This window comes from Sciurus carolinensis, chromosome 4, assembly GCF_902686445.1.
Source record: "Sciurus carolinensis chromosome 4, mSciCar1.2, whole genome shotgun sequence".
NCBI lineage: Eukaryota > Metazoa > Chordata > Mammalia > Rodentia > Sciuridae > Sciurus > Sciurus carolinensis.
The window spans coordinates 104,210,754-104,226,073 of NC_062216.1; the positions used below are offsets into that span (position 1 = coordinate 104,210,754).

Here is a 15,320-nt window from a genome sequence, read left to right on the forward strand (position 1 = left end):
CCCTGAACCAACAAACCAGACTGGCTGGTGGGAGATCCGTAGCACCTATATTAGGGAGGGGCTCCTGTGCCCCAGCACCTCTGGAGGGATCCAAAGCCAAACAATGATGGACATCTCACTGTCCCAAATTCAAATGAAATCCAAACCAAGACTCAATAAGAATTTTCTTCAACTTGACCTGGTTTACTACAAATAATTCTAACATCAACTTTGATCATATACATCAATTTTTATCTTGATTTGACAGTTGTTACCCTAATAGCTTACACTGCGCTCTCAATCCATCAGAATGTATCTCCTCCAATGGTTTAAAGCATTATTGGGAATCACTCTGCTTTTGTAGCTCTGGTTTATACCTTACCCCTTCTTCTCCCTCTTACATTATTAGCTACTGCTATGGATATCTCTGATCCTTTTTTCTTTTACTTTGGTGTATATTATTCTTTTCTATCTTTTCTTTCTTCTTTCTTTTTCTCTCTTTTACCCACTTTTCTCTCTTTTCCCTTTCAGTACCCATCTGATGTTAGCAATTTTACAATATTTAATAACTAATTTTTTTTTACCTATTTCAGAACTTTATAAGTTTATAACTGGATTAGAGAAATTGTAAAGAACAATATCAACAAGATTTTCACTTTTCATAAGATTGAAGAGTATGCAGCTTTGCTCTGAAGTGATTGTAATAAATAGGATTCAGTGGCTTCTCTCAAAGCATGCTGATACTGGAAACAGCAAAAGCCACACAACAAGTTAAAGTATCAATACTCAGATATTCGCCTAGCCCAGGGCTCTTAATGAAAAAAGCTCACAAAACAGTCCCTTGCCTATAAAAAGAAGCAAAAACCATCTCAATAGATGGGTAGACATACAAGCAATGTGAAAATGCAAGAAGCAAACCCCCCAAACGGGCCAAAACACTTCAACAACTGACTCCATTAACACCACACTTGAGGAAATGTCAGAGAGAGAATTTAGAAAGTTCATGGTTAACTTGTTCAGCGGCTAAAAGAAGACATCAGGAGTGAAATTAGGAAATACAGAATATGAAAGCGAAAGATAATTTCAATAGAGATTCTGAAAAAAAAAAGTGGAAATCCTGGAAACCACTCAATAAATCAAATTAAATGGAAAGCATCACCAACTCTGAAGATAGATTTTCAGGCCTTGAAGACAAAATACATAATCTTGAAAACAATGTTAACCAGAAAAAAAGATATTAAGAGACCAAGACTGGGGTTGGAGTCATGGCTCAGTGGTAGAGCATTTGCCTAGCATGTATGAGGCATTGAGTTAGATTCTCAGCACCACATATAAATAAATAAAATAAAGGTCCATTGACAACTAAACACTAATTAAAAAAAGGAATAATTGTTAAAAAAAAAAAAAAAAGAAACCTGGGATAACATCAAGAGTCTAAATTTAAGAATCACTGTGGTAGATGAAGACTCCAAACTATAAACTAAAGGAATGTATCATCCTTTCAATGAAATAATACTTGAAAATTTTCTAAGTCTTAGAAATGAGATAGAAATTCAACTCCAAATTCACAGACTCAAAGAAGATCTTATCCAAGATACATTATAATGCAAATGTCTACTATGCAGAATATGCAAATGTCTAATATGCAAAAGAAGCAAATATTAGGAGATATTTTTAAAAAAACAGAGTTAATTCCGTGCATTCTATCAGGTCATAATGAAATGAATTAGAAAACAAGATAAAAAAAACAGAAACCACTCTAACACCTAGGATTTAAATAATACACTATTGAATGATGAATGAATAGCAGGAGAAATTTAACTTTGTAAAGGTTATATATGACAAACCCAAGGCTAACATCATACTGAATGGAAAAAAAAAATAAACTAAAAGCTTTTCCTCTAAAAACAAGAACAAGACAAGAATGCACACTTTTACCACTCTTATTCAATATAGTCCTTGAAACTCTAACCAGAACAATCAGGCGAATTAAAGAAAATTAAAGGGATACAAATAGAAAAAGGGGTCAAATTATCTGTTTGCTGATATTAAGAAGTCCCAAAAGAGTACAGCATAAGACTTCTAGAAGTAATGTAACAGGATACAAAATCACCATACATAAATCAATCATTTTCCTATACTCCAATAATTAATCTGATGAAAAAGAAAATAGAAAAACTAGCTCAAGCATAATAACCTTCAAAAATACTTGGGAATTAATCTGACCAAGAAAGAGAAAAACCTCCACAATGAAAAGTATAGAATATTGAAGAAATTAAAGACCTTAGAAGATGGAACGGCCTTCCATATTCTTGAATAGGCAGAATTAATACTGTCAAAATAGTCATATTCTAAAAGCTTTGTACAGGTTCGATGCAATCCCCATTAAGATACCAATGGCATTCTTCACAGAACTAGAAAACGCAGTTCTAAAATTCATTTGGAAAAGTAAGAGACCCAGAATAGCCAAAGGAATCCTGAGCAAGAAGAGTGAATGTTAGAGGCATCACAATACCAGACCCTCAAAGTATAATGCAGAGTGATAGTAACTAAAATAGCACGATACTGTCACCAAAACAGACATGAAGATCAATAGTATAGAATAGAAGACACAGAGACAAACCCACATAGATATAGTTATCTGATACTAGACAAAGGTGCTAAAAACATATCTGGGAGAATAAACCAAAATCAACAAGCAAGATGGCATCAAATTAAAAAGCTTCTGCACAGCAAAGGAAAAAATTAATCAATGAAGAGAGAACCTATAGAATGGGAGAAGATCTTTGCCACCTCCTCACCAGATAGGGAATTAACATTCAGAATATATAAAGAACTCAACAAACTTAATGCCAAAGAAAACAAATAATCCAATTAATAAATGGGCAGAAGAACTAAAAAGACACTTCTCAAAAGAATACAAATGGACTACAAATATGTGAAAAATGTTCAACATGTCTAGCAATTGGGGAAATGCAAATCAAAATCACACTGAGATTTCATCTCATACCAGTCAGAATCACAATTATCAAGAATTAATGTGTTGGTGAGAACATGGAGAAAAAGGTACACTCATACACTGTTGGTGGGACTGCAAATTAGTGCAACCACTCTGGAAAAGAGTATGAAGATTCCTTAAAAAAACAGTAATGGAACCACCATACAACACAGCTATCTCACTACTTGGTATAAAAGATATAAAATCAGCATACTACAGTGAGGCAGCCACATTGATGTTTATAGCAGCACAATTCACACTAACCAGACTGTGGAACCAACCTAGGTGCACTTCAAGAGATGAATGGATAAAGAAAATGTGGTATATATACATAATGGAATATTATTTAGTCATTAAGAAGAATAAAATTATGGCACTTGTTGGTAAATAGATGGAACTGGAGACTATCATGCTAAGTGAAATAAGGTGAACTCAGAAAGTCAAAGGTTGAATGTTTTCTCTGATATGCAGAAGCTAATACAAAATAAGGGGGTAGGAGGATAGGCAGGGAAGGGGTATTCCATCAAACTAGAAGTAAAATCAGTGAAGTAAAGGAAGGGCAATGAGGGGAAAGGAGGAGAGACTGGATAAGAGAAGACTTGTGGAATGAATCTGACCTCAAGTTCCTAAGTACATATATGAATATACCACAATGAATCTCACCATTATGTATATCCACAGGCAATGATTAAAACAAATGTTATAAGTAAATAGCAGAAAGATTACTAGAAGAAGGGAAGAGTGGGAGAGAGGGAGCAAGGAACAGGGAAGTATTGGAGACTAACTTAGAGCAAATTGTATTCTATGCTTTTATAATTACGTCAAAATAAATCTTAATGTTATGTATAACTAAAAAGAACCAATAAAAACTTACAAAAAAAGGGTTAGTTATAAAATTGGAGTTATGATTATTTTCTAAATAAAGAATGGTTTAACTTTATAAATACAGTTATAGATTATAGACTCAAACCAATTTTTTATTTGAAAGAATGTACTTGGTCATCCATGATTTAAAAGATCAGAAGTGACCTAAAAACTAATTCAATATACTTATATATTAAGTAGTCTTCAAAGTTTGGATATTTGAAAAACACTAGAGGAAATAAACCATTCATGAACAATTTTTATGAGTTTCGTCTATGGATATAAAAAATAACAACACATAAAATTAAAATATTCTTAAACCACAGTAACTCCACACAGTGGAGAAAAATTAATATTCATATAAATTATTATATAAATCATACTTTTCTGTGATGTAACAAACTGTAAACAATTAATTTATTTTATGTAAGTAAATTTCTCTCCTTTCTTTAATATAAATTTTCACATTTCCAAACAAAATAATAAGTTTAACAATGATAAAAACAAGTTTTAAAAGAATGTTACTTGATTTTGGATCAGTTATTAGACATTGACAGACAAAAGCCACATACAGTTATATGCTCAAACAAGACACAGCCTTGATTTGCCATTGTTACAAGCAAAGTGTTAACATTATATACAAATGTAAATAGTGAGGGCAAACAAAAGATGTAATGAAAAATATTTCCATAAGAATAGTGCTATGGTTCAAAATTCACATATAAAAATAAATACTTATAAAACCATTAAATATTACAGTACTTGAAATTGAATCAATCCTTCTTCCAACTATCAAATTTAATAATACAAGCCAAGAAGGCCAATGGTCTGCTTTTAAAAAAAAATCAGAAGAAATAGTGTGCAGATTTCACGATTTATAAAGAAAGGAAATTAAAGTGAAAGAAACACAGTAAAATAAAACAAAAAGATAAGACTGAGAATACTATCGTACCGATTTCCATGGTCCCCGATGCCATGATACGTCATCAGGGCAAGCATGCATATGACATTGTATCACACTTGGTGGTTTGTTTAGGATTTCACAGTTGTGCTCTTGTGACAGTTGGCCATTGGGAAACTGACATATTACAAATCTTGATTTTATTCCTCCTCCACATGTTTGTGTACACTGAAAATAAGAAGAGGAAATATCAAACCTATGTGACTTTCAAAAGACTATCATATTATTTTATTCATTGTTAAAATATAATTAGTAATGCTAGAGCTTAAAGTTTATTATTTCTAATTGTCAACATTTCTCCCTGAATAAAAAAAAAGTTTTAATTCCATGGTCATTAAAAAAACTGACAATTTTTGAGACTTAGTAGGAAAATATTTCAGTAAGGCATTAAGTCTATAACAATACTATTTGTTAAGCCAGAAACAAAACTGACTTTCTAAGAGTATCAATTATATAATGTATGGATTTTAATCAATGAATTATTATGAAGCCATGAGAGCTAATAAGATAGGTCAAATTTTATAAACATAAATAGATATTCAATACATTTTATATGAAAACCATAGATAGCAAAGCAGCATGTATAATATAAATCTGTTTCTGTAACCTATAAAGAACAAAAATCTAGCAGGAAATATACCAAAATGATAAGGGTTCTTATTTGTTTATATTTCTCCCATGATTTGAATTTTGAAAATGAACATACCTACACTCAGAAATAATAAAGTTACTTGAATTTTGAAAAACAGTAAAGTGTATATTAAAATTTACTTGATATTTATTAGACCTGACCAAAAATATGCCTGTAAACAATAATTTCCAATGACTTTCCTATGAAGAAAATTATGTAATAAAAATAATTAAGCAAAAACATTTAACTAATTAAATTAACTGATTTATTTAATTAATTGAAAACTAACATACATCATTGCTCTTATTCTTTCCCATCCAAAATACGGGTGGGATTAATACTCAAAGTGACCATTTTAGAAATTATCTTTACGTTTCCAGTGCCTAACAGTGCCAGAGCAGATGAAAGGGCTTAATAATTGACAGCTATCTAGCTTAAAGGAGAAGATTCATCAAACAAATGACTAAAGAATAGGAATAAAATATGGTCTCCATATTGACCTTGCTTTCTGTGTTTTTATCAATCCAATTTTCTAAGAAACTTGAATAATAATAATGTACAAATTTTAGAAAAAGATACTAGTAATTTACAGACATACTGGGTAGCAGAGCAGGTTCTATTCATGATCTGGAACACATGCTTTCTATCATGAGTGAGTGATTTATACCATGAGAGAATACCTATTAAAAAAGAACAAGGTTTTGATCTCTCAGCTAAGGAAAAAAAAAAAAAAAAACCTCTTTCCATAAACAGTGAATTATCCAACCAGCACAGGATAGTGAAGTAAGATTAATCCAATAGCATAAAAGCACTTTACTTTAGGTCTTCAGAGATGCAAACGTCTCCACAAATTTAGGAAATATTATGACTTACTTCTCCCCAGCTTCCATAGTTCCAGCGTGGACAAGGCCCCGAATCACAGTGCTTTGACTCCGGGGGTTTTGAGGTTGCATCACAGTAACTTGCACTCTGTCCATTCTCATCCTGGCAGACCACAACCCTGCGCTGAAGACCTCCAGCACAGCTGCTAGAACACTGGCCAGGATAAAACAGAAACACACACCAACTGCAGATTCCATAGTGTGAATTTACATGGTGAAAAAAAAAATCACTCCCGGACTCAACCCTAAGCAAACTTTGAATCATGAAAAGCTGACAAAATACTTAAGTTTTACAGAGGGCATCATTAAAATTTGTTGATGAAGGGTAAGTCTTTCAAGCCTGCCTTAGAAAATAATCTTTCACCCTCATCCTAAATGTTAAGTAAAAAGGCATTAAAGTTTTAAGATTAACTGGGAAGAAATAAAAAACAAAACACAGTGTTAAGTCACTTAATTTGGTGTTTTTCTTTAATTTGTATCATTAATATCATATAAAATATGAACTTCAATTGTGCTTTGGTAGTTTATTATGATTTTACCCTACTTTATTCCATTTCTATAACACTAATTTTTTTAATAAACATTTGTAGTCTTACTTCTTAAAGGGTTTTCTCTTGTTTTTATTACAATGGCCCCTAATCAGATTATTTTTAAGTGCATTTCTTTGTAATCAAATATCACATTATTCTGTAATTCAGTAAGAACTCTGGGGAGTTGTAGTCTGCATCAAAAATGCTTAATCCACTTAAGATTTAAACTATTGATCTTCAGATAAATTTAGCATTAAAAGCATTTGATATCATTATACACAGATCTGTTAAAGGACTGAAATATAACAAAATTATAGAATTAATATAACTCAATAAAGAACAGCTTACTGATCCCCATGGTCCTGTTCTCCATTGGTTTCCTCTGATTGACAGATGGACCCCCTGATTTTGATTATCTTCGGGTTTGTGAGTTAATGGAAAATGCCTGCCTGGGAACTGGCTTGGCTGCTCAGAGGCACTAGGAAAGTGGCTGTACGTGGGTGGGCAGGCGGCCAGGTTACATTCTCGTTCTATCAAAGGGCGGACTTCAGGGTCACAGTAATTCTCATCAATTGGCTGCTGGTGGTTGATGCATAAAACTTGTCGAGTTGTTTTTCCGTGGCCACAGGATGCTGAACACTGACCAGAAATTTAGCCAATATTTACAATGTAATATACTACATTGATATTATATAAAATACCATATATTATATTTAAACATTTCACTTCCTATTTTCTCAAGAGGATACTTACAGGTGACCAATTTCCTGCTTGCCATTCTCCACAAGGGCTAAAGCAAACAGATATTTCAGCAGGTCTGGGTAAGTGTGCACAGTATGATTCATCTGCTATTCCATCATGAGCATCACGACAGCTTACATAGCGGGCTTGATTACCTCTTCCACAAGACACAGAGCACTTAAAAAATAAAATAATGTTGAACTGTTAGATAGTACCTCTCCCACTTCCCTTAACCATAGATGTTACTCATATTTATAAAACATCAAGTTTCCTGAGAAAACATAAATTAGAAATAACATCACCTGGCAACATTTCTCAGTCAAATACAGATGGGGCAGTAAATATCCCAGTTTAGATCATAAATTTCACAAACAGGCACAAAAATTTGAATGAATATAATGTTTTGAAATAATGCTTCATTATATGACAAAATTAAAGATACTGTGTAAGAGAATCTTAACATATCATTAAAAATAATCTTAAAAGACTTAATGAAAATTTAAGATTAAAGCAAATTATTCTAAATACATTAAAGCTTTTAGTTCAGAAAAGCAAAATGAAAATGTCCATAGTTTAAGTAAAAGTTGATAAATGCCTGATATCACATCTGCTTCTTATAACAACCTATGACATAAGTATCATTATCCTCATTTTGTAGATTAGAAAATCTACAGAAGGTTCAAATTTCCTACACAGAAACACAGGCTCTGGAAAGGCAGAGCATAATTTAGTCACTAAGTAACCTAATTCTAAACCCTATACTTGATCCATACCATCAAAATACTTGAGAATGAATACATACATTAACTTAAGCAAATCTGTCCCAAACATTCTGCTGATATTTAAAGGCCTCCATAAGAAATACTGTATCTCTTCAATAAATTCACTTACTGGGGTCCAAGAACCATGTCTCCACTGTGCTGCCTTTCCCATGGGAACAGCTGGTAAGGAAGTAGCACCAATATTGGGGATAATTGGGCAGGGAGTAACTATACAGTCCTATTCAAAAGAAAAACAGATCTCAAAGAACATCATTTAATTAATCAACCACAATTTAATTAAATATGATATTTCATTGCCTCTGTCACATATCTAATTCAAGATGGTTGCACACCAAATTACAAAGTGATGGTGTAAAGAATTTTACTTTCAAAAGTTCAAAGTACTATCGAGTGCTAGCACTGATAGTAAGACTGAATATCAATGTTTGGATCATCCCATCTGGTAGTTGAAAAGGGAAAGAGCAAAGTCCTTCAAAAATACCACTAGGCTGAAACACTCTGAAGGAATTCAGAACTCCACCTTAAAAAAGCACAACACACTTTAAGAGTTCATAATATTCATAATAATAGGTATTGTCACACATGAGCAGTTCAAAGAATGGGAATACACAAGTCAAATAAATGATCCAATGGTAGATAAAGGGTAAACTATTTCATAATAAAGCTATAAGACAAGCAAAACCAAGAATGATAAATTCTCTCATGCACACATTTTTAAGGCATAGAAGTTTAAGTGGGAAAAGTACATATAAAAATAATTTGAACACATTAGTGATCCTCTTGTTAAATAATAAGATATTTTTGTTTATAATCCACAAAGAGGTTTCCTTTACCTGCCTATCACCTGGGCGACTGGCCCCTTGACATTCTCTGTCATCTAATACTGCACTAAAGAGCTCGCTGACACATTTAACAGCACGTATCTGATACCCAAGTCCGCAGGTAGCTGTGCACTGAAAGATGAAGATAAAAAGATATAAAGACACACTCCTTTTCAAAAATTACATAAACTTCAATTTTCTTAATAAATATATAGTTAATAATATACTTTCAGTATCTCTTTTATGTAAGTCCTTTATACCAGATTCAAAAGACCTAAAATTAATAAATTCAATCAACGTGCCTACTTATTTAAATATACTATGTAGACAGTACTAAATACTGAAGTTAATGAAATGTATATTATTAATATACTTTTAAAAATTATCATGTACAAATATCAGTAAAGGCCTGATATTTTGGAGGCAGAGTCAATACAATTATAGAAACAAAATTCTTTCAAATTCTACCTGGTGTATCTCACTTAATACACTAAGTAAATTTCAAAGAGATAAAGAAGGAAGAGGCGAAAAGGTTTGTAGCAACTCTGGCAATCTTCACAGGATAATACACCACCCACATTCATCTAGTCTGATCACTGCTCATCTTGCAGATTTCTAGCTGCCTGGTTGGTAGAACTTCTACACAATGCCTATTCTAAATACAGTAAAGATACCAGTGCAAACACAGAATATGAAAATAGTTATAGTTTAATCAAATATGATTAAAAAACATGAGATTTACAGTCTTTGGTTAACTAAAGTGAATCCAAAAGCAAAGCTGAAATATTTACCACAACAAAATTAGCAGTAATGTCAAAATTTTACTCACAGAACTCCAAGGTCCTACTTGCCAAGAAGCACATGCATGAAGCTCACATGGTCTTAGAGATTCAGGTTTGGTACTTGGATTACAGAAGCCATCACTCAAGTGATCTTCATTCAGTTGACACCAAACCTGCCGCTGCTTTGATCCTTTTCCACATGTAACAAGACACTGCAAGAAGTCAACAGGATGTTAAAAAATGATGCAATGATCAATTTGCATATTAAAATACAGCTGTAAGAGCACTCCTAAGTGCATTATAACCCCAATCTGTTAGAGATAGTCACTGGCAAAACTGCCACCCCTAACTACTGTGGCCCAAGTTTCACTGAAATGTCCACTGGTCCTAGAAACAAAGATGCAAAAACCTTAGAATAAGTATATATTCCAGGTACTGCACTTTCTTATAAAAAATAGTTATAAACATCAGCAGATGTTATTGCTAACTTAATAACTATAGACAGTTTAAGGATAGCCACTTTAAAAACTTTTATTGCCTTTATAAAAAAATTATTTTTTAAATGATAAAGTTAAATATGTGTGAATTTTATAGTCTTTGATGCAAAGTGTCCTAACACAATATCAGTTCTAAGCTCATGTTTTTAATGTTACCTCACTCCACTCACTAGCAGCCCAAACGGGACAGGAAAATTCATTGCAGTTCTCTAGAATCATTCGAGGAAGCTCTTGACATTCTCTGTCAGCAAGACGGTGGCCAAAGTTGTTTACACAATAAGATTCTCGAGACCTTTCCCCTCCTCCACAACTCCTGGAACACTGATTTAAAAAAAAAAAAAAAAGAAAAAAAGATGACTTTTGGATATGGAAAAAATTGAATTGTTTACAAAAAAATACTTCAGAGAAATTTAATATTCAGTTAGGGAAAGGAGGCAATCTTCTTTAAGAAATAATTATTGTACCTGGGACCATTCTAAATAATGCCATCTTGGTAAGACACAGTCACCGTGGCATGGCTCTCGGGTAGGAGGTTTAAGTTGGTCACTGCAGTCGTGGTCATTTACTGGAACAGTCTGTCCTTTATGAATGGAATACTTCATGCAGTGGACATCCAAGGACCTGTATCCTGGACCACAGTGGGATGAACATTCACTTTTGCCAATGATGTGCCATCTAGGAAAAAAAAAAAAAAAAGATGATATTACACTTAGCATATGTGCTAATTAACACAAATTTTAAAGTGAATTCTGAGAAACTCATCCCTGAGATTCATTTTTAAAAATTCTAAGAGCTCACAGAAATGCTACCTGAAAAGATTTGATATATCACTGAATCAGAGAGGTAAAGTTCCAAAAGATTATATAGCTCAAATTTTCAATTTACAGATTAAAAAAGCAAGCTTCAGAGAGATTACATATTTCAATGGTATGAACGCTTGAAAATTTTTTTCTTTTGGTCAGAAATTTTACTTTTTCCACATTAAATCTTAAGTCACTTCCAACATATATAAAAATGAAATAGTTAAAGCTGGAGACAGGGCACTAACACCAACACTGTATCAATTAACATTACCTTAACACTTGATAACTTTGGAGGTACATCCAAGGAAGTAAAACTTTCAAAAGCATTTGAAAACATTGGGTTTAGATCAAGATGATTCAAGTACTTAGTGGCAGATTTAGGATTGTAATTGAAGATATCTGACTCTTAAGCAGGTAGTCTCTACCTATGAAAACACCTGACAGTACTTTGATATATGAACACAGAATGTCTAGAAATCTGACTTCATCAATAAAGACACAGTCTTTAAAAATTGACAACACGGTTTCTGTAAAGCATATCACACTCCTTCATTAATTCATTCTAATCTCTAATTAGACAGGTTTGCAGGGAAAACATTTTTTCAAGTAAAAATGCTAGTTTTAGCTAAATTATTCCAATTATAGTCTAGCAATCAATCAAACAATATGAGTATCCCCATATAAAGAAGCACAGAATTCACAGAGTTTATTTCTGATAGCTTCTCAAGGATTTCATTGTGTTTCATGCAACTTAAATCAGACAATTCTACCACACTTTTCTTATGTTTTCAAACAATATAAAAATATATGCATAAATTCTTACCCTTCAATACTGAATGTTACCTGCTACAATGCAAAAATAAAAAGTAAAAAAATTGGAAGATGGGGTTATTTTATCAATCTGTTACTAATCATCAAAGGAGGAGGAGAGGACAAGGAATTTAGATTAGAAGTACAAGCTTTTCTGCCATGATCTACCATCATGTTGCTTACTACTTAATGGATTAATTACTGACATACCAGGAAGATCTATACATTCTCTAATTTGTAAACCTTATAAATTTAGTGGTTCAAGAGTTCAGTGGGAATTATAAAATCAGGCTACTGATTTATTGTTTTAGATCTTTAAACTATGGCTTTTCAGAGTAGAGTATATTTATTTTACAGGCAAAATGACTTCCATTTTCTAACACACAGTATAGAGACCTGAGTACTGGTATTCAGTCAGTAATATGAATAAAAATACGAATAAATTTCTGAGCTTCATCACAAATTAGTGAATCTGAAATTTTATAATAGCAGAGGCAGATGATTAATTATATCATATCTCACTTATTAGTTTAGTTGCATTATGCACTGGTTATATCATACATTATTTCCTTTTTACCTTAGTTCACAGTCTGTGTTGCACCTTTCAGTCACAAACAATGGGTGTGGCAAGTGGTCACAACTTTGATCAGATACAATCATACGGTCACTCCTACGTATGCAGATAATTTTTCTTCTACGAAGACCTTGGTCAAAGTCAAATGAAAATTAAAAATGAAAGGAGAATTTACATAAGTAGAAGTTTTCTAATTAATTAATTCTATTTATAGTCTAAAGAATGCAACTAAGAAAGCTAAATTTTCAACACTACATATAAGATATGTTAGTATATTAATCCAGTCAGGAATGACTTTTTTATAATAAGTAAGCTGAATCCTGAATGATTGAGAAGTTTGCTTAGTGAAGAGGAAAAAGGAAGGTGGGAAAGGTACAGAGTAGAAAGAAATACATCAGGGATAAGACGGAGATTGGGGAAAATTGAGTAGCTAGGGCCAGTGCTGATGCTACATGGTACATGGTATTATTGTTCCCCAGTATTTGTTTCCCCTATATCTGAAGGGAAGTGACATGTCTAGTTGCTACAATGTCATGGTAAGTTCCTGTGGGAGAAGAACACTTTCCTGTCAACTGACATCAGCTTTATACCAACCAACTAAAGTGGATGAGACCTATTCCAGTTCCAACAGCTCTCTTTCCCTTTTCCCTCTGCTTCCAGAACAGCATTTTTCAGGAAGTCTTGCTCTTTCAGCCTAGAGTTATGAATGAAAAGGCATTGACTGACAATAAAAAGATCAGTGGTGTCACAGATTGCAGGGGAGGGAGGCAGGATCAGAAGGTGAGCACAGGGGATTCTCAGGGCAGGGAAACTTCTCTGGATGATACCATCATCATATATATATATATACACAACACAAAGAGTGAATCCTAATATAAACTATAGACTTTTGTTGATAATAATGCATAAAAACTGGCTCATCAATTATACACGTGCCAAACTAATGCAAGATAATAACAGAGGTAGTAGGTAAAGGATGGGCATGGGGAAATAGAGAGGGAAGGAAGAAGGCAGAATATTCAGCCTTTCCATACTTTCTGTTCAATGTTTTTCAGTAAACCTAAAGGTACTCTAAAAAATAAAGTCCATAAATTTTTTTTTTTTTTTTTTTGGGTGCTGGGGTTCGAACCCAGGGCCTTGTGCTTACAAGGCAAGCACTCTACCGACTGAGCTATCTCCCCAGCCCCACCATAAATTTTTTTAAATGACATGGATACAGATAACAAGTTAGAGTAGAGCCATAACCAATTAGCAGCAAAACATATAGGCAATCAATAAACTTTGTTCTAATCCATTGAGATTTGGTGGTTGGTTGTATGCAGCATTTAACAGTAAAAGTAAACTCAGAGAAATGGTGATAACTAGTTAGAATAGTCTAAATTTACATTTTCTTCAATGAAGGGACAGCAAAGAGTTTAAGCAGTCCGTGACATGATCAACTTCCTGTTTTTAAAGCTCAACTATGTACTACCAGTTGACTAATCATCTCTGATCTTTCCTAAACACCCTTAAAAATAAAAAAAAAAAATTTGTAAAGGCATATGTCTAAAAGAACAGGGATAAAAGTAAACACAGTAGGCAAGAAAGAATTTTTTAATATAAAAAGCAGATTGGAATTTTTTTTTTTTATTTTTGTGAGTAGTTATAGATGAACAGAATGCCTTTATTTTATTTGTTCATTTTTATGTGGTGCTCAGGATAGAACCCCATGCCCCACATGTGCTAGTAGGCATGTGCTCTGCCACTGAGCCCCAGTCCCAGCCCTGGAATAGATTTTTGACAGTCAAGAAAGATGAACCCTAAGCCTGTGAAGGTGGAGAGTGAATTAAAAAAAAAAAAAATTCATGCCACAAAATCCAAGAGAAGTCCAGGAATCAAAAGACACTAGGTTTGTCTGAAGAGGTGAATGTTGTGAGGGACAGACCTGAAAAATGGAGAATTGATTGAAAGGTATTTATGAAGAACAGTTAGACAACAACCCTTCTAGCCAAGAGCAGCATTGGCTAACAGAAGGTGAGTCACCTGTGTTACTTGGCATTTCTAGTAATCACATTAAAAAATAGTTACAGGTGAGATTAATTTTAATAGCATTTGTATTTAATCCAATTATCTGGAACAGAACCATTTCAATATGGCACCAATATAAAAATTATCAATAATATATTTTACTTCCTTTTTGTATTAAGTTTCCAAATCCAGTGACTATATCACACAGCACATGGTCTAGCCACAGGTGGACAGCATAGATGTAGGAGAGGAGAACTTGAAGGAATGGATACAATACAGGGAAGTGATAGCACAGCAGACTGAAATGGGGTGATTAAGAAAGTCTCCATAATGAAAGAACAGATTCTAGCCCCAACTCACCATCTGCTGTGGCCCTAAGATGACTTCTGTTGTTCCGTAACCCATCACAACTGTCAGAAGATGGAGGAAGGATGGATGGAGTCACTTTTGGGTGACTGTTTAACCAAGAAAAAGGATCAACTGACAAGGACATTTGGTTCTTCACCCCACTGACAAACAAAAGGACCTCTTAACAATCCAGCTACCCTAGAACGAAGCCCCTGGTTCACTCGTCTGACCCACATAGAACTTCCAATCAGCATCTTAGTACTTCCTAAATATGAACACCAGCAAATGATCATTGGAAATTCTAGGAAAGT

The 15,320-nt window shown here is 33.4% G+C and overlaps 1 protein-coding gene across 1 annotated transcript in view; it reads right to left on the minus strand.

Annotated features, from left to right (window-relative positions):
- The window catches only part of Adamts20 (ADAM metallopeptidase with thrombospondin type 1 motif 20), a 151,280-nt gene that overhangs the window by 62,412 nt on the left and 73,548 nt on the right, over positions 1-15,320 (minus strand). The window contains exons 19-28 of the mRNA XM_047551823.1: positions 12,658-12,784; positions 10,932-11,142; positions 10,624-10,788; positions 10,018-10,182; positions 9,201-9,320; positions 8,477-8,584; positions 7,598-7,762; positions 7,193-7,483; positions 6,307-6,468; positions 4,794-4,970 (exon numbers count right to left, since the gene is read on the minus strand). Coding sequence (XP_047407779.1) covers positions 4,794-4,970; positions 6,307-6,468; positions 7,193-7,483; positions 7,598-7,762; positions 8,477-8,584; positions 9,201-9,320; positions 10,018-10,182; positions 10,624-10,788; positions 10,932-11,142; positions 12,658-12,784 — 1,691 coding nt within the window. The remainder of the gene's footprint in view (positions 1-4,793; positions 4,971-6,306; positions 6,469-7,192; positions 7,484-7,597; positions 7,763-8,476; positions 8,585-9,200; positions 9,321-10,017; positions 10,183-10,623; positions 10,789-10,931; positions 11,143-12,657; positions 12,785-15,320) is intronic.